Raw genomic sequence first — 20,122 nt, 5'->3', positions numbered from 1 at the left:
GACCAAAAAGCTCCATTCGTCTGCACGCAGGCCCCCAACGGGGATTGTACCTAACAGTGCTCTGGGAAAAAAAGGACGAAGTGACATAAAAGGGATTAGATGGACTGAAATTAAAAGGAGCCTTCAGGACGACTAAAGAAAGGGGAAGAGAGAGTTTCTTCAACCTCCATACGAGAAACATTTTTAACTTCTCGGGTTAAAGGAATTCCAGCCTCATTTGTATTATGAGATACGAGAGACCATAAGAGACTATAAAATATTTTCATTATAGTGGATTTTTTTCCCAAACTAGAGTTTTAAATACCGTGTCGTACCTGCATGTACAATTGATATTTATCGTGCTGGGTAGTGACCGATACAGGGAATATATGTATTTTGTACCGGATCAAATACCGATCGTACTGGTGTGTTTTGGTCAATATAGCCAGTTTTCAGTGTACTAGCCGAAATTAGTGGATTTTTGTAATTAATGTAAAAATTCTGACTTTTTCGTAATTTTCACTCCAATTCTCATAACTTAAGACTATTTTTTTAATTTTTTTTAATCCCCTCTTCTCAATGACTGAAAATCAAATCACTACTCCATTTTTCGTGATGAACATGAGCTATTATTTTTTTTATAGTTGGATTGAGAATTTAGAAATATTATTGAGTTTTATAAATATGTGTTTTAATTTCTTAAGACTTGCATTGATATTATTTTGAAATATAATTTTTATATATAATTAATTTATTATATATAGACTATCCTGAAACGGTATCGGTATTGATATCAAAATATTTCATTCTAGTGCCTTAACCGAAATGGTCACCAAAGAGATATTCAAAACTTTGCCCCAAACAATCAATGGATGTAGACCCTATGCCAAACAACGCAAATCTGTGTCTTCCTCTCTATCTACATTTACTCATTTATTTTCTATTCACTATTGTGGACATACGTATGGGCACCATACAAGCGCTTAGGACTGTTATTGTGGGTTATAGATGACACCAATCGAGGCCCAAGTCATCATTGTAGGTGAAAATGACTCTTTCTTCCATTCCTATCGTCTAAGAAATTTTAGATATTAACAAATTATGTTGGGCGAGTAAGGGAAAAGCGATGGTGACCAATGGTAGGCAAGGTTTCTTTTATTGGGAGAGATATTTATTTATTTTTTCAGGGTTAATTATTTAGTCTTTGAATTTGTTTTTCAATAAAAGTTCCATGGGTTTTTAAAGGTGTCAAATTCTTGGGTTTTCACTTATGGTGAAAATAATTTGTTTTTATATCCCATCTACCATTTTAAAAAATTAATACAAGTTTTTCACGTACGCAGAAAATCTATATCATAATCAGATGGCTAAAACCATCGATAGTTGCATAGTTATTGTCCCACTAGCATCTTAATTAACAAGAATGATTAGAAAAAAAAAATCTTAATTAACAAGAAAAGACAAAAACAATTGTACAACCAAAAACATGAAAAATATCAAGGAGTTGAATGGAAAAGGATATAAGAATAACTATATTACAACTATTAGATTATCCTTTATTAATGGCAGAAGGATGGAACAGAGCCAAGCATCTCAAGATGGATTTAGGTGGTTGTCTGATTCCTTTGAGCGATTTCATACGGTAAATAACATAGGATTAGCTGTAAAGAGTTTCACATTTAAGATGGAAAGAAAAACACTTCCAAAGCGTGAACCAAGGCAAAACCTAAAAAAGGGTGAAACGGCTCTTTGTGATTGATGGGGAAGAAACTGCAGGGCAGGTTCCTACAGGTGAAGAGCATGAACAACATCAAAGAAGTTCACGCAAAATGAATGACAAAAACAAAAACCCCAAAAAAAAAAAAGAGCAAAGCAATTGAGAAACCCCAGGTGGCTTGAGCACGTGAGATAAGATGGTGATAAAAGCTCTTATATGTCAGTGGGACCCTCATCTCTGAAAGGATGCCGGGCCTGAAACCTCTCGATTTTCATGTCTCCACAGCCTCTGACCCCTTTGTCTCACAGTATGTTGACATCATAGGGATCAAGTTCATGATATTATAGTACCCTACCAAGTATCTCAAACTTCTGCATCTCTCAACCTCACCTGATATAATATCATTAACAGTAATAACCCAAGTAACAGACTCATCAATGGGGCAGATAGAATTGCAGAAGGTGGTGGTGGTGGTGGTTTGTGGACCCCAATCACACCAACTATACACAGACATAATTGCTTTGTGACTTCAGAGAGAGAGAGAGAGAGAGAGAGAGAGAGAGAGGCTTGAGATGGCAAAATTGAATATCAAGCTTTCCCCCTACTCGGATTCACTGTCAAAGCTCTCCATTCCTTTCAGACCCCTTCGCTTTTGCTGCATATGGCATCCACAACAAGCAACAAACATACTAATCGTTTCAGTCTACAAAGTTATGTATATATTATACACACAAACAGACACTTGAATCTAATACACCCCTTTATATGTACCCTTGGAGCACTTGTATTATTTACTTTGACCATAAACATTATGGGTTTTTTTTTTGGGAGAGGGGGCGGGCGGGCGGGCGAGTCGAGATGGATGGTTGATTTGCAAAGAATATGTCAAAAAACTCCAAAAGAAATGTGTGGGAATCAAGTTGTAATCTCCATCAAGGAAAGTAGATGGAAACACCCAAAGTCAAGCACATGATTATGAACGATGACCGAAAGGAAGAACAGGTAAAAAAAAAAAAAAAGATCGTAGGGACTGGGTCAATCAAAAAAGGATAAGTTTTTGGAATTTGAAAATGGTAGATGGATGGGAATTTATTTATTGTCCCAATTTTTTTTTTCTATATATTGTTTAGCTACAAAAGACTAAAGAGGTGTTTGTTGAGACTCCAAGTTTATTTTAAAAGTCTTTGATTAATACAAATGCTAGCCAAAAAAGATCGAAAAAATAAAAGAGTTGTAGTTTGTTGTTGGGCATCCAGAAGGGCAAAGAGAGTAAAACAACCGAGAAAGAGAATCTATACCTTCTTCACACATTTCTTCTCCCGAACCTCATATCGATTCCTTGTCAAGTCCGACAGCCACATCCCTGGAAAACAATACTGCACCAAAAACACAGTAACCCACAAATTTATATTTGGTATCTGTATGGAAGAATTTGGAAGGAAGAGAGCTACTCAAGAAAGGAAACATATTATTTTTAATATGATTTATGTGGATTTTTTCAGTTGGGTTCTTATTTACAGTATTTTTACCTGTAGAGCTTTATCAATATTCTTGGCTCTTTTCTTGGGTCTCTGAGAGAGTTTTGTGCCTTTCATTGCAAGGAAATCATCTTCTTTCTCCTTTCTAGACAGAGCAATGTAAATCCTGGGCCACTCAGTCACTTCAAAATTCACCTTTTCTCCTCCTCCTCCGGCCAATGAAGCAGCAGCGTTACTACGGCGGGATTCCTGCTCCAACAGTGTTTGATTTGCAGTCCCAACACGATCAGAGGATCCATTTGGCTTCTCATCTTTTGCTGACCCAGAACAAAGCATCACCTTTCTATCATGTTTTGCAGGAGGAGGAGATCGTTTCCCCGCCGTAGATCTTGGCAACACCCTGCCACCGTTTCTTGATGGTGACCCATTTCCTCCACAACCAGATCGCTCTTCTAAATTCCTGGGCATGGCGGCCAAGAAATATTAGGTAATGGATAGCTAAAGGAGCTTGCTTTGGGATGGCTGCAGAGTAAATTCAAGTTCTAAAACTTCGATGAGAACGGAAAAATCGAGAAGACAGGATTTTTAATACCCACCCAGAACATTAAAATGCATTTAACATATTTATCTATACTATACTAGTACCACACACTAGTTATTAATTATATTAAATAAATATAGTAATTCATGTCACTATATCTTATAAAAAACAAAAAAGGAGTTTGAATTCTAATCAGAAAGAACAAATAACGATTTTCAAAGAGTTCTTTTCCTGTTTTCTTGTTCTCTCAAATTTTAAGATCGGGGACTAGAGGACTGTAACGGGGCTCAAAGCAATGCTCTGTCATAATCAAGAGAGAGAAAAAGGCATTAACGGGGGATACCCACTAAACTCAACAAACATTTGTGAAAGAGAATTGGAAAGCAGGGACAAAACCAAGAGGGGGAAGGAGGACTGGGATTGGACTGCCTGAATCTTGATAACCCACTTGATCTTTTAGGTCTTTATTTCCCATACCCATCTTTTTGAGGGGCACAAAAGTAAATTAGTAAAAATGTGCTGTTTTCAACTAATATATTCTACAGAAGCAGCTAAAACATAGCAATCAAGGGTAAGCAGTAAACACAGCAACATGATTTCAGATCCTGGATCGACACGAGTAACGTCTGAAATTTACTAAATAAAAGCAAACACGAAGGCCGGAAATGACATTTAAGGAAATTATTCATCGTCCATCCTACATCTAAGAACAGAAGAAACCAATCAAAAAAGTCCCTGATGAAATCATATTGCAAGATCAAAAAATAAAAAACTTAGCAAATAAAGGTGCATAAAAACGTATTAACCAGGAAAAAATTTTCCAGGGAAAAAAAAAAAGAAAATATTCGGCAGAGAGAAAAAAACAAGAAATGAAAGCAAAAAGGTTGATACCTGTTTGAAAGAAAGGAAGAAGCTTCCCTTCTGGGTCTGGTGGTGCCATTAGAAGTAGAAGCGGGAGGAAGGGGCAGTGGCGGCGGCGGCGGCGGCATCGATGAGGCGGGGGTGAGTCTCCTCTGGGATTTGATAGCAGCAGATGACGATGAAGATGAAGCCGAGTCATCGGTCGGTACGCGGACATCTGTCCTTGAGACCCTTGCCCTTTTTCTTTGGCCCCACTGCAATAGCATGTCTCCGTTACCAGCTCCAGCACCCCGGCCGGGGCTGGGACTCGCACTCACACTAGGACTTGGACTCCTGTCGCGTTTCGGATTCTGGGTCGGGATCTGTGCCTGGTGGTTCTTTGCTGGTGGTGGTGGGGAGTCATGGTGGTGATTCTCGGATTGGGGAGAAGTGGGTGCAGCCTCGAGGGTGGTGTTATGGTCTTGAGTTGTTCTAGATGGGGATCTGAATCTAAAGCCTTTGCCTTCCAGAGTAGAACAACTAGTGCTGCTCACGTTTGTTTTGGTAGTATTCGTCGTGGTGTGGAGAATTCTGCCATTGGTGATGGACCTTTTCACATTGCTCAGAGGAACACCATCTGGGCTGCTTACTCTCTGATATCTGCATAACCAAAAAAATATAAACATTCAATACCATTAACCCTTCCGATTCAATTGGGAAAAAGAATTAATCACAAGATCTGATGGCGCAAAGGAAGGATATGACAAAAAGAACAGATTCCCTTCCCTAGCTGCTCACCCGAATTGCTCTATAATGTAATTGGCATTACATGGATGAACACATTCAATACACACCAAGAGAAAGCACGCAACACTAAATGTGCACAGGAAATGTTCAGACATTCAACGATTTATGTTTAGCATAATGAAAATAACAACATTTTTCGGATGGAAATTCATTTTTGGAACATAAGGCCACAAGCGAATCCTCCAGCAACGCAACCGCTGACCTGCAACAAAATCTAGCAGAAAGCAAACGAGCTCTGGTAAAGCTTCTTAGCTCGGCGAATCGCCCCATGAGCAGGGAAGAATTCTTCTGGAGGTTTGGTCATGTTCCCTTGTTAATTATTTTCCGAATATCTAATAGAGAAATCCAGGTTCACAAACATCTCGACCGCTGTAGAGAAGTAATAATCTCAAGGCTTGAACCAGCCAGTGAGATTTGTTACCAGATTAAGATGCAGAGACTCTCCAGCAACCGAATCTAAAGAAATATGATAATCGATTGGAATTCAAAACAACAAAACCGTAAATCTCAATCTCAATCTGCTGGGTATCTCGATCATTCCACACTCAGAGAGAGAGAGTAAGAGTTTTCCGTGATATTTTCATTCATTCAAGAAAAACAACAAGCAACAAAAGGACCAAATTCGAGTCCAACCAACGAGAAGGAGCTCAGTTTTCAAACAGACCGAGGCATTGCGGCCTCGCCAACAATTTCCACCATGAAAATGGCTGATCTCCAACAACCGGGGGGGTGGGGGGGTTTGAGGCGAGAAAAACAAAAGAATAAGAACATCTCAATCAAGTATCGGCAACAACAGGATCCAGAAACTCATTGCGCCATCAGATAAAGCTACAAAAGCGAAGAAGAAAATAAATTCATTTCCAGGCCTCGAGCAATGGCTATATATTCTGGCCTTTTATAATCACAACAGAGAGACACAGAAAGAAAATGGATATATGGAGGCAGACCTCATCGACATATATGTACTCCAAAGGATGAATATTGCTGGAACAAATTCTGCTTTGATCCCTCAATCACTCACTCAACCAGCTTTCTGTGAAACAAACGAATACGCGTTTCGGTAATAAAAACACCTATCAAAATGACTTCTTTCTTCCCATAAATTCAAATGAGATAAATCAAAATAAGACACGAACAGAAGATGAATGCTAGAAAGGGAGAAAGAAGAAGAAGGAGGAAGAAGAACAGTAAGAGAGCTACAGAGGATGATGGGCTATGAAACGATATAGTAGTAAACAAAACAGGTTTTACAATGTTGTTTCTATCATTCGAATTCTCTAAAACACCCCCATGTTGTCACGCTATCTCCCACTCTGCCCCTATTTATATATATATATATATTTATTAAAACCCATTCCCAAGAATCCCAACACCTTCAATCCCATTACCCTACAACTTCCCAACACTAGGGTTAGAAGTTGCCGTCCCAACCCAAATGCATCGAATCCTTCGCTTGTGAAATTACCATTTTTGTTTCCCTTTCTTTCTTTTATTCCCTTTAAAAAAAAATATTATATAATCATTAAATGTGTAAATATAATATAATTATTTAAAAAATAAAATAAAATTTATGATTAAAAATTTAATTTTTAAAATAAATCTCGTATTAATTTATTTTTTTTTTAAAAAAAAATTATACGACGCTTACACACTCATTTATTATAAATATCATTTTTTCAAATGACAGTTATACTAAACTTCATTAGATACTATCTTTTAATCTTGCAATGATACTTCCAATAAGGCTTGATATGGTATTCTTAATTCATACTTTAATCTCGCTTTGCACTCTTGCTTGAATTCTAGTGTTAAATTGGATGAAAATTAGTTCACATGCATCGTGTGAACAATTTTTTGATTTGAAATGATCGAGTTATGTTTATTTTATGTATCTATTTGAAAAATAATATTATATTTTTAAAAGGGTACTTTGATCATTTACGTAAAAATTTACACTTGAACAATACATCAACTACTTTTCCTCTAATTTAAGAGCAATACCTAAGTATTAGCCATTATAATACTAATTTAGGATGTTAGGCAAGGAAAATGATAATTTGGAAGTGTTTTAGAAAAGGTGGCAATTGAGGGCTTGAGTATTAGCCTTCTTTTGTATCTTTGTATAAGTATCTTTTTTATTTTATTTTATTTTATTTATATTAGAAAGTCTCTCCAAGACAAGGTTCTTCGAATCCATCTTTACAGAGTAAACTCTGGTTTCAAACACAGAACTGATTAACTCATTATTTTTTCACCAAAAGGTATGACTCTAAAAAATTATTTGCATCCATGAGGTATTGAATTTTGAACCTTAAAAAAAATGATATTCCGAGATCAAGACTTTTACCACATAGACGAACTCCTGGGATTGTTTAAATACTTTTTTTTTAACATGTTCAAATAAAATCTCAAGACATTTTTCTAATTAAAATTCAAATAATTTTTTTTTTCATGGTGGGGCCCTTCCCCCATGAAATTTCAGTTCTAGCTCATCAGTAGTGGTGGCGTTTTCTTAACCTTGAAACCCTTTCAAAAATGACCTGCAAACAACAGCAGCAAAAATATGGTAGAAATCATCATTTGTTTCAAAAAATTAAAATTGATGAAAATATATTAATTTAATTATTTATATTATATTATTAATACTCTTACTTATTTATAGGCGAGACTTTATTTTAAAGAGTGGATCTAATATATAAAATATTTAATTAAATAAAATAGAATATAGAATCAAAATTCGAACACACTATTCTACTACTACATAATATCACTCATTGTCCCAAAATCTTATTGTGATTAGAATAAATAAATTTAATTATTTATATTATATTATTAACACAAATATTGAACCCTATTCTTATGATGCCACGTCATCAACAATCTCACTAGATTATTACTAAATAACAATTACTTCTACAAAGCACGTGATCATTGACTCCCTAGTTCTTTTATTATTAAATAGTATATTTTATAAAGTTAAAATCATAAATATAGTATAGTATATCCAATTAAAATAATTAATCTTATTTAAATTCAAAATTATTAATTGAAAAACAATACATTTAATTAAATTACTAATTTTAATTTCAAATTACTAGTCCTTTAACATTTTTAAAGCGCATTTATTTTCCTTTTTCAAATTATACCCTTTAATTTTGAAAAATTATTTATATAAATAGCTCTTGGTTTCTCTCTCTTCACATCACTTATTGAGATTAAAAGGCGAACGGATGGGTAGTTAAAGAGTCACATAAATGCTATCATATTTATATCACTATTAAATTTCTTGGTTCCTATCCATAAATGCTATTTATGTTTTAAAACAAGTTTAAGAGTAATTAATCCGTTATGAGTCTTATGACTTTATGACTATAATTATTTTGGCACACTTTATACATTATAAATAGCTATAGATTCATCTTCTTTTTTTCAATTTTTTTTTTTCTTAAGAAAATGAGATGTGGGAGTAGCCACCGTAACAACCCTCCCTGGATGTGATTATAGGAGCCCCTCCCCGTTACGGAATGTTCGGTTTGAGCCATAGCTATTGCTCCAAGGGCAAGCTCATCAACACATTATTCCCAAAGTATCTAGTTAGTTCAAAATCCATCTCATGGTCTAAAGGTCAGATTTTATTACTACAAGTGGTTTCAACTTATATTCTGATTCGAATTACTACCACAAGTTGATGAAATTTCCTTATCACTAAGTGGATAAGAGATTAAGTTAATTAAAAGTTTAGAGATCAAGATACTAATATTGAGATATTTTAAAACTTCTAATAATTATTCTATGATATCCCAAAGCATGCTAACTTAGTTATCTAAAATGTTTTTTTTTTTTTTTACTTACTAAATAACTGGTGCATTTGATATATAAAAAAAAAAAAATTAGAATTATTCCAACTACAAGTTTTCAATAGACACTAAAGTACTGAGATTGAAAATAGACACCAAAGGCATTGAGAAGCTTTGGAAACATAGATTACTAATCAAAATCAGAGATTGTGACGTGAAACTCATAAGTCAAGCTCAAATAGCTATGAAATTTCAAAATTACGAAAATTTTACTTAAAAATGCAAAATCTTAATTATTGAAAGAAAAATAAATACTTAAATAAACAAGAATTCTACCATAAAAATTTAGTCAGAATTGAAATTAAAATCAATCCCAAAATATAAAATGAAATATTTCCTAAAAATACAAAAGTAACATAAATTAATGGTTTGAAAAGAAAAATAATTTAGCTTGGGATTAAAATGTAGGCCACCAAGCGCAAGCTAGCTAGTGACCACATCGTCTTGCATTTGAAAAGAGATTTAGATTCAAATTGATGTCTTATGCATGATGATTGTTTCTTGCCATGTTTGCTCTAATCTACCTTATCTAAAATTTAGTCCGGCGCCATTATTTTGGAATGTAACAGTTTTGCCATGTTTTTAGTTTTTTAAATATTAAAAAAGAAAAACACACACACGTAAAGGTGGGGCTAGCATGCCCCATTATTATAAATTTTACTTTTTATTATTTTCTTCTTTTTTAATATATTTCAATATTTTTAAAAAATAAAAAAATACACTAATATATTAAAAGTCATTTCCTTAACTATTAAGTAAAGAAAAAAATTAAAAATATAAATAAATACATAAGCGATCAAAATGAAGAGACAAACTCATAGAACATACTAGTATTTTACTACACACAAATATATTAATGGTAACTTACTTAAAACATTAAAAAAATAAAAACGGTCACTACACTTAAAGTTAATTAACATTTTTCTACTAGGTGGAGCAGTGCTGGTTTGGATGTTGAGTTGAGATGAAAGTTAAATAAAATATTATTTTTAAATATTATTATTATTTTGAGATTTGAAAAAATTGAATTGTTTATTATATTTTATGTTGAAAGTTAGAAAAATTATAATAATTAGATGAAATAAGTTAAAATGAGTTGAAAAATCAAACGCAACCTAAGTTGTTAACTAGAGTTCTTTTCTGTGTTCTCCTTCCATTTGTGACTGTTCAATGCCAATGTTGTCTTCAATGTCGCACCCTTTATCATTTGAAAATTTTTATTCGTTATTTATGCACTGCACATTTATTTTAATATTTTTTTTCTAAATAGTTAAAATTAAAATAGATATGTGGTATTAAAATGATGAATAAAAAACTTTAATTAATTTAATAAAAATAAATTAAATATGATTTATAATGTAGACGGCTGGATAACAAAACATTTATCAATATTATTTTAAAATTAATTCGTTTCTTTCTAACGAGTAGGAATGGAAAGTGTAAAATCTCGTTCCAAAAGACAGATAAATTATGGCGTTCTACAACATTAACTTTATAAAAAAAATAAAAATCTAATTGTAAGTTTCATTTTTTACATAAATACTCTTATTTTCCTTTACTGACAATGTTACCGCCACCACTGTGAGTTACCGCTGGGTTTAAATTATTTTTTAATAATTTTAAATATTTAAAAAAATATAAAAAATTTATAATAATATTAAATAATTTTTTCTTAATTATTAAAAAAAAATAGCCAGCAGCTGCTAACGGGAGCCACCTGGGGTGGCCTAAGTATTTTCCTTCACTTTTTGTATACATGGGAAGAGCGGTGATTTGGAGAGCGCAATGAAGTCAATCACCAACAGGAGTTATTCCACAAATAAGACAAAATAGAGGGATCTCCACGTCAAACTTTTACAATTCTATCCATCCATTCCTTAAAACAAGCAATCAAAGAGTCATCAACACTATCTAATAACTTGGAAGTCAAGTCTTGCTTCTTTTTGCATCACAATTATTATGCTGGAAAAATTTGAATTCTAATTGTCAACTGCTCCTACCGAAAATAGGATTGAATATGAATTGCAGCCACAGCACATGGTTTCATCAAACCATAAAACTGAAGGTTTACATGAAGATTTGGGTCAACATGCTGTATTCGATGATACCATTGCCCAATGTCCCTTTTGGTTCCAAAGTCGTGAAATTTTTTTACTTTTTTCGAAAATACCACTGAAGCTCACTATTTGTTAACCTGATCCATAAGTTCAATTTATAAATATATCTATTTTTCTTCAGAGATCAAAATAATCTCACATATTAATCCCACCTCTTTAGGGGATTGCATGACGACCATCAAATCCTTTTCTTCTTGCAGTTCATGGAGTTCTTCCCTACACCACCTAAGAGGCTCTTCTTTTCAATGTATAAAAGTTATCTAGTGTTCAGCACATTTGCCTTAAAGGCTTACACCTTAATATATATATATATATATATATATTCATTTTCCACAACTTTACAGAGAATTTAGAACCTCCTGCTTTAACCATCTTTGCCACTCCTTCGCATTGTTCTTCATCCATTGATGAATGATCAAAACACACTCCCATGCATACATAACCAATACAGCTCTCTCACACTCAACACCTCTTTCATGTCAAGTATTTTTAAAATGATCTTAACTTGGATTAGATACAACATTTAAAATGTAACTGAGTACTAGAACTTTTTTCTTATTGGCACTGGGTGTCCAAGAACAAAGTCCCAACTAATCTCAGGGGTGCACAGACCCTCGGCATGGAGTTTTTTGCAAGTGCATCTTGGGTAATTCAAGGGGAAGTTCCCCTAGTCCAAAGCTTTTACCATTTCAACCAACTCCTAGGGGTTCCAAGTACTAGAACTAAACTAAGCTAATTCAACGTTTAGGCCATGAACTTGTACCCTCACAAAGATCCACGAATTGCTATATTTGAGCTATAGGAACAATGAGAAAAAAAGAAAAGAAAAAAAAAGGGAAGTAGAATTTAAGTACCGGCACAAATATCTAAAGCCCTAGAAAATAATGAAACATGTGGCTTATATGGCACCATTATATCCACTCTACTTAGAATAATACTAGACAAAAAAACAACATGGCACAATGACATCCACTGGCCTCATGGCGCATCCGTGGGGAATATATAGTATAAACTTATCTAGCGTCATGACTTCCAAGTGGAAAATAAAAAATAGGGAAAAATGTCTAGACTCACGAATAGTTATTATACAATATTGAAGCAGAAGTAAATTAGACTGTTGATACGACCTGTGCATGTTCTGCATTTTGGGAGATATGTTCCTGAACGCCATTGACGTGCATGCCTGATTTACAATGAACGAACTGCATCACAACTCTACAGTCAAATTGACCAAATAATACATGGCAAAACAAATATTAAAATAAAAAAGACTAGTTAGCCATCATTTTCACAAAATGTGAAAATAAGAAAGAAAGGAAAAGCAGAATTTTGTATGAACATATGAAGACTTAAGGATAAATGATCTCAGCAGGAAGATAAAAACTCTTGTGAAAGCAATGAGTCACCAAATCTATGAGATTGTCACCAAACATACCAAAAAAGAGAAGATAAAAAGCTCTGAGCCTCAGAGTTGGAACAAAACTACAATATATTAAGTACAGAGAGTCTTCTAACTCAAAACAAAATGAGACACGACTGCATACCATTTAATGTATGGAACATAGCTGCTTTCTCTATTTTTTTTTTCCTTGTTATGGAAATGACCAGGAGTGGAAATTCTCATCTTTTGGATTATGAATTTATGGTTCCTGACACATTGAGTAATCTCAATAAGGCACGATGCAAAAGAGTTCTAATTATGCTATTTATTATTTCTGTCCCTCTTGATATAGCTGTTTACACCTCTGCAATATTGCATTTCTGGATAGTAAACTCGGGAAAATCATTAACCTTTGAATAGAAAATCCACAGTGCATACACTGAGAGTATAAACTATTATATTCCATCCTTTAACGACATATGAAGCCTCAACTTTTCTTTTCTTTTTTGATAGGTAACCATAGAAGCCTCAACTAATCCAATCATTTCAATTTGCAACACCCTTGTGGACTTATCATTACCAAGGTCAACCTAGCACTAATTCTGATTTCTTTGACTTGCCGAACTGTTATGGACATAAGACCAGCTGGCCAAGCATTGAAGATGAAACAGGACACAAAAGGCCGAAGAAAAATGAAGCTTATAGAATAACAAAATCATGCAATCTTTGAAAGGCTATTCAAGATACCAAGTAATCTTAATTTATGTTTCACTGTCAATGAGGTGGGTCTTCAATATGTAATTTCTTTGTTTGTTGTGTTTTTTTTTTCTTTATAATTTTTATTTGTGGTCTTTTATAGCAGTTGGGTTCTGCACTTCTTAAATTAGGACTTCAATTTCTACTAGAAGCGGTAGAATGTAGAATCTACCGACATTGTTGGAAGTCTAACAATCATCAAACAAGTTTGGCTTTCTTTTAACAATAAACTGCATCAAAAAAATTTCTAGGTGAGAGACTCCTAGAAGGCCTTGAAAAAACTCCAAGGTTCCAAAATGTCTGAAGTAGCCTTAACCATGAAACCAGAATATCTAGAGTCCTTTGGCCCACCTACATTGGTAGGAAAACCTAAACTTTGAACTATGGTCAAATAGGTTTTGGGGCCTAGCAGTATCCAGATTCTTTGGCATATGGAAAGGTAAAAGGATTGAATCCTCAAGTCCTCTTTAGCAGCTATTTCTATAGGTGTTGTGAGAGGCCATGTGATCAGCTCAGCTTGCTTCCAAAATTACTCTTCGCAAAAGAAAAAAAGTTAGGCTTACTGTTCTAAATCCATATCGTTTTTACTGTGTTGGCGTTCTTATTCTATTTACTTAAACATAGAAGGTACAGGCCTAGTACTAGAAATGCCAAATACAATGTTAAATTCCATACTTCAAAACAAGGCTGACCTTGAAACCTGTGCAATCAGCCATAACAACGTCTCTGCCAATCTACCGAAAGAGCCTTGGAACTGATCTCTTTGGTACTTTGCCTTCAAGTTTTAATCTTCTATATGCTTCTCTGATATGGCAAGGCCTGATTGGCCCAGATTCTTTCCTCTCCGTCATAACCATTCTAGCTGCAAAGTAAGGAGTCTTGTTACTAATGCTCAACTACTCCAATTTTAGAAGACACAGATAGTTGGACTTCACCATGCACTATATTTTAGATTTGATACATAAGTGTTCAAATAAATATAATTGAGAAAGCATCTCACACAATCTCATTTATTCTCTGTTGCACAGTCATTCTCTTTATAGTCATAAGAGTATATATATTTCCTTCATATGATTAACCAGGAGGTGAACAATGGTTGTTCCTCAAACTAGTTCTTAACATAAGCTCAAGATTGGACAACATGCATACCTGTTTCGACAAGTTCTCCAACAAACATTTTTGCTATCCCTGACACTACAATTGTCATTGGCACAGAAATTTTTGGGGTTCCTGTGATGCTTGCTAGCAACTGCATCCACACCAAAGGATAAATATGCAAACAGCACAAACGAGAAAAGAAATACGAATCTTTACAAGGATGTACCAAAAGCAATCAGTAATTGGTGAAGGTAAGTTCAGAAAACAGTACACAAGACCAAAGGAATAGTTTGACAAATTCAATATTAAGCACAAAAAATGGCATTCATGTAGCAGAAAAATGTGAGCCTCTTTTTAACTTCTCTTTTGTTTTTACCTTTCAGAAATTCAAACTCCCAACCTTCCCCCCCATAAAAAACTAAAAAAAAAACAAAAACAAGAATGAAGAATTCCGTTAGGCCTGAACTTAATATTGCCGGTCCCCCTCCACCATCTCTCAGATAAACAAAGCAGAAACTGTAACATACGAACCTAGAATTTAGGTTAATTCAGTTAGAAATTATTTAGTTATGTTATGATTATATTTATTCTTTTTATTAATTACTTATTTATTAAATTATCTCTATGGTAAGATTTTAAGTAATTAGATTGCTATGACACGTTTTCTAGAAAGATTAGTAACGTCTAGTGCCTCGTATAGGTCACGAGTTACGACGTGAGATTTCGGAAGCAGCGCTAAGAGGTAAATAGTATAATCATATAAATGTATGCGTAATGTAAATATTATAATTGGGTATGATAATATGATATGGTTTTGATGGTTATCTACGTTGCGCTAAGAGCCAAGTCAAGGTTAGATCGCTTTCACGAACTTCTATGGATTACGATGATTTACATGAAAGTTAGCCTATGTATATATTATGCTTTTATGGATTGTTGATTGATGGATTGAATGTTACTAAAATCACATGGAAGTCATGATATAATCATATAATAATTTAAGATAGGTATTCTATGAATTAAAACAGCCAGATCATGCATGCTTCATTCATGTAGTACTTAGACCATATATGCCATGTATTGTCCATGCAATAACTTAAGTCAAGCATGCCATTTAATAAATAGCCAGATCATGTATGACATGTTCATTAGTTCTCAGATCATGCATGCCATGAAATGTCATAAAATGATTAAATCATGTTAGGCCATGTCATGCTATACTATACCATGTACAAGAATATATCATGTTATGCCACGCCATGTACAAGAGTATGCCATGCTAGAAAAGTCTAAGAAGTCCAAGAAAATTATCATGCATCAAGAAAGATAAACATTTTAAGGTAATACGGACTCAAGCGTGTTTACCACAGTTATACTAAGACGGTACCACGGACTCAAGCGTGGTTACCACAAGTTAAGTGAAACACGGACTCAAGCGTGTTTCACTCCATGTCATGCAAGTTAAGTGAACATGGACCCAAGCATGTTTCACTTCATGTCAAGCAAGATAAGTGAAACACGGACCCAAGCGTGTTTCACTCCATGTCAAGCAAGATAAGTGAAACACGGACTCAAGCGTGTTTCCCTCCATGTCAAGCAAGATAAGTGAAACACAGACTCAAGCGTGTTTCACTCCATGTCAAGCAAGATAAGTGAAACACGGACCCAAGCGTGTTTCACTCCACGTCAAGCAGGATAAGTGAAATACGGACTCAAGCGTATTTCACTTCATGTTATGCAAGTTAAGTGAAACACGGACTCAAGCGTGTTTCACTACATGACAAGTTATGTGGTGCCATGGACTCAAGCGTGGTTCACCATGAAATAAATACAATTCAAGATAAACAAGTTACTCATGCATTCATGCTTCATGTTTGCCATGATTATGAATGTTTCCGCTCATGTTAATCCATGAATGTTATATGAAAGTTATGATAAGGCTTTAAAAACCAAATTTATGCTAAGTTAGATAGTATTTTTCGGTATGATGTATTATTTACTGAGTATTCGACTCATTTTTGTTGTTTGTCTTTTTGTTTTCTTCTATGTTGATTGCCACAGATGGTGATTATGGTGATGCAGAGCTGGATGGCCAGGAGTAGATTTAGTATAAGGACTTAGAGATGAATAAGTGTCATTTACACAAGGATTAAGTTTTTTTTTTTTTTTTTTTTTTTTCCAATAAATGAGGTATTTCAGAGTAATGAGTCTCTTTACCGGGCATTTTATCATGTTTGTTAGTAACGTCTCTATCCTACGGGAACGAGGTGTTACAGAAACTGACCAATTTATTGGAACTAGAAGACTTCAATTAAATACACTGAACCAAACAAATGAAGCCCAATGACAAGGGAAGAAGAGGAGAGGGGAAAACAACAACCAAACTGAAGCGTACCCTTTTCATGTTAGATTTCTGAAATCCAGCTCTCCTAAAGGACTCGTACCTACTCATCTGTTGCTCAGTGAATTGTGACAAAATAGCCCTGTAGAAGTGATCAAGATGCAATAGTTAGCGGACATGTCTAATTGTATAATTAATCACATCAATTTCCAATGTAGATTACAGTAGGATTAAGAAAAGGCAAGTTAGAAGATTGGCCCTTCCCTCATATCCCTATTCCGCCCTGCCTCAGTAATAAAAAGAAGAGAGACAGGACAGAGGGTTAGTCTGATGCAGGACTTGGTGTACGTCTAAATTGAAGAACCTTAAGAAACAGGCATTTTTTATGAAGTGGGACTGTAACCAAAACGGCTATCAGTACATGCAATTGCAGTTTAGATAAAAGAAACTGCTATTATTGATGAAAATATACTGAGTGGTTTCATTCTCCTCAATACATATCAAAACGTGCATTTGCAGCCACTCCTTCAGAGATGATTCTGTCATAAACTGGTATCTAAAGCCTTCAAAAGCTTATCTTTACAAACAACTTGACATAATTAAGCGATTAACGGGTTTCTCCATACACGCCTCCGGTTTATTTTTCTTCTTTTGTGTTTAATTATGATTTTATTTTCCAATTGATAGAGAAACATTTTTTATGATAATTCAGGCGCAAGTGGCACATGGGTTGTCAAAATTGAATTTTTCTCACATAAGAAAAGGTAATGGAGAACATCAGTAAAACGGGTCTGCGATAATAAGAGAAAAAAGAAAAAAGAGCGATATCATAAAATAAAAAAAAAAGAAAAGAAAAGAAAAGAGCATACTGCATCTTGGCCATTTTAGCAGGGTCGGCAGTGGAGGGTAACTTGGAGAGCTCAACATCCATGTTGTCCTCATCCTCTTCCTCCTGATCGTCGTATTTGTTCTTTGCATTGGATTTAGCGGCGGAGACTGCTGCTGTCGTAGCGGTCGATGCTGGTGCGGACGTGGAAGCAGAAACGGAAGGGTCAGCGGCAGAGGATTGAATACCCGTACCAGTACCCGAACCCGTACCCAGACCATCGTAGTCTTCGTCGTCGTCGGGGTCTTGTTGTTGTGCATCGACAGCTACTGCGGCGGAATCATCCTCTTCCTCCTCAAACGCCGCCTCGAACGGATCTTTCGATGTCTGCTTCATTCTCTCTGTCTCTCAAACAGGGAAATCACAAGGGACTGTAGAAAGAACTAGAATCAGAATCGTTCTACTTTGTCCGGAACGATACGACCTGTCGATCAAATATGTTTGTAAACGGTATATCGTTTTTCTACTGCAATCCAAATCCCTAGAGCCAGACATTTAGGACCGATTTGGATTTAGAGATGAAATGAGATAGTTTTTTTATAAAAGATAAAAATTAAATAAAATATTGTTAAAATATAATTTTTTAATATTATTATTATTTTAGGATTTGAAAATTTTAAATTGGGATTTAAAAAAGTTAATTTGTTTATTATATTTTGTGTGAAAATTTAAGAAAGTTGTAATAATGAGATGATATGAAAGTTGTAACGTTTTGGATTTGGAAAGCGTTTCATCTCGTCTCATCATTATAACTTTATCAAATTCTCATACAAAATATAATAAACAATTCAACTTTTTTAAATCCTAAAATAATAATAATATTATTAAAAAATAATATTCTAACAATATTTTCTTCAGCTTTTATCTTTAATCTAAAACTATTTCATCTCATATCTTAATCCAAACCATAAATAGAAAAATTTGATCTACTCATAAATTTTATAAAGTATTTATACGATGATGCGGTTTAATGTGATTCATCATACCACAAAGTTCATTTTATTATAAAGTAAATCATATGTATTAGATTTTTTTTGAATCAAACAAAGTATACTGTATTCATTACTCATCAACTAATACAAAGTCTATCCTGAAGTATATGATTCTGTATTCCCTTAGAACTATCTTCTATCCATATCCTCTCCTCATTTACATTAAAAGTAAGTGGATGTAATTGACCAAAATAATTATTTTATATTAAAAAAAGTGGCGTAACCAATCACATCAATTGAGACGTAAAAGTGACTATACATAGAGTTTTTGTTCAAAGAAAACTTAGCAAGAAAATGAGATGCACTATTACATTCCCTATAAGTATGGATAACCTTCCAATTTGGTCTATTATTCAAGACCCCTTTAATGTCTTCAATCAACTGTCCATACCACTCCCAATTAGTCCAAATATTATTTACAACCTTCACAACTACCAGTGTATCACATTCAAATTTCACCCTTGTAAAATTCAACTCAGCACATAGCTTTATAGTTCGTCACATTGCATGACATTAAGCAATAAGAGGATCATTTATATTCCCTTTTGGACTATACAATGAAACCAACAGTTCACCCTAGTTGTCCCTTACCACAACACCGATCCCCACCCTATTCTCCTTGGACTTTAGAGCAGCATCTTGATTCACTTTAACATTATTATCCATAGGTGCCTTCCATCTAAATTCCCTTCTTGCTTGAACTCCACCCTCTTGCTCCTTGTTCTGCTTTAGCTATGCTTGCTGGAAGTTTGCTAAGCTCTCAGTTGCTTTTTTGAGAAGCATATCAGGTCCATCAAATTTATTTTCAAACACTAAAGCACTTCTCCTTAACCATATCTTTCTCAAAACTACTGCCACTAGCTCCTGATCCTCTCGAGACAACTTGGAATTCCAATCTGCCTCTAGCTCCTACATATCCCTCTCACTACTCGACCATTTCTGTAGAGGACTAGATTTTTTTGCCCATACATCAGTGGTAATTGTACAACTCTAAAATAATGGGAGATTGTTTCATCCTGCCTCTCACATACTAGACAGCGTGGGTCATTCATTGCCTTTTTGCAAAACAAGTTTTTCTTTGTAGGTAACCTGTTATTCAAAGCTTTCCACAAGAACATTTTAACCACACTAAGGACATTTAAATTCCACAACACCTTCCATAATTCTATAGCTCCTTTCGAAGTCTCTCCCATTCCTGTTTTTTCCTACACATTTCTAGGCAGTAAGCACTCTTGACATTTTATTGCTTATTTTTTGAAGGAGCCCATATTTGCTTGTTTGGTAGGCCAGACAAACTTATAGGCAGATTGCACACAATTTCTACTTCTTCTT

At 34.5% G+C, this 20,122-nt stretch overlaps 2 protein-coding genes across 10 annotated transcripts; both read right to left on the bottom strand.

Moving 5' to 3' along the window:
- Window positions 1-1,588: 1,588 nt before the first annotated feature.
- On the bottom strand, window positions 1,589-6,607 carry LOC122279655 (flocculation protein FLO11-like). Of its 2 annotated transcripts, XM_043090408.1 has the most exons (6): window positions 6,310-6,607; window positions 5,565-6,190; window positions 4,607-5,215; window positions 3,226-3,634; window positions 2,995-3,072; window positions 1,589-2,351 (listed from the first exon to the last, which is right to left on the bottom strand). In XM_043090408.1, exons 2-6 carry the CDS (start codon window positions 5,630-5,632, stop codon window positions 2,298-2,300), a joined length of 1,218 nt encoding a protein of 405 aa, XP_042946342.1. In that variant the 5' UTR covers window positions 5,633-6,190; window positions 6,310-6,607; the 3' UTR covers window positions 1,589-2,297. The 2 variants fall into 2 exon arrangements, with proteins under 2 accessions (XP_042946342.1, XP_042946343.1); XM_043090409.1 differs by lacking the exon at window positions 5,565-6,190 and having other exon boundaries at window positions 6,310-6,601.
- Window positions 6,608-12,203: 5,596 nt separating this feature from the next.
- LOC122280122 (transcription initiation factor TFIID subunit 11) lies at window positions 12,204-18,211 on the bottom strand. Of its 8 annotated transcripts, none has more exons than XR_006229741.1 (6): window positions 17,782-18,211; window positions 16,967-17,054; window positions 14,623-14,722; window positions 14,149-14,335; window positions 12,881-12,985; window positions 12,204-12,538 (listed from the first exon to the last, which is right to left on the bottom strand). XR_006229741.1 is itself a non-coding variant. In XM_043091099.1 (5 exons), the coding sequence occupies exons 1-4, from the start codon at window positions 18,132-18,134 to the stop codon at window positions 14,208-14,210; spliced, it is 669 nt and encodes a 222-aa protein (XP_042947033.1). In that variant the 5' UTR covers window positions 18,135-18,211; the 3' UTR covers window positions 12,204-12,538; window positions 14,166-14,207. The 8 variants fall into 8 exon arrangements, 4 of the variants coding, with proteins under 4 accessions (XP_042947033.1, XP_042947035.1, XP_042947034.1 ...); XR_006229740.1 differs by having other exon boundaries at window positions 12,204-12,519; XR_006229739.1 differs by lacking the exon at window positions 12,881-12,985.
- Between the last annotated feature and the right edge of the window lie 1,911 nt (window positions 18,212-20,122).

This window comes from Carya illinoinensis, chromosome 10 (genome assembly GCF_018687715.1).
Source record: "Carya illinoinensis cultivar Pawnee chromosome 10, C.illinoinensisPawnee_v1, whole genome shotgun sequence".
NCBI lineage: Eukaryota > Viridiplantae > Streptophyta > Magnoliopsida > Fagales > Juglandaceae > Carya > Carya illinoinensis.
The sequence above is the reverse complement of the archived record's forward strand: the minus strand, read 5'-3'. Positions and strand labels throughout refer to the sequence as shown.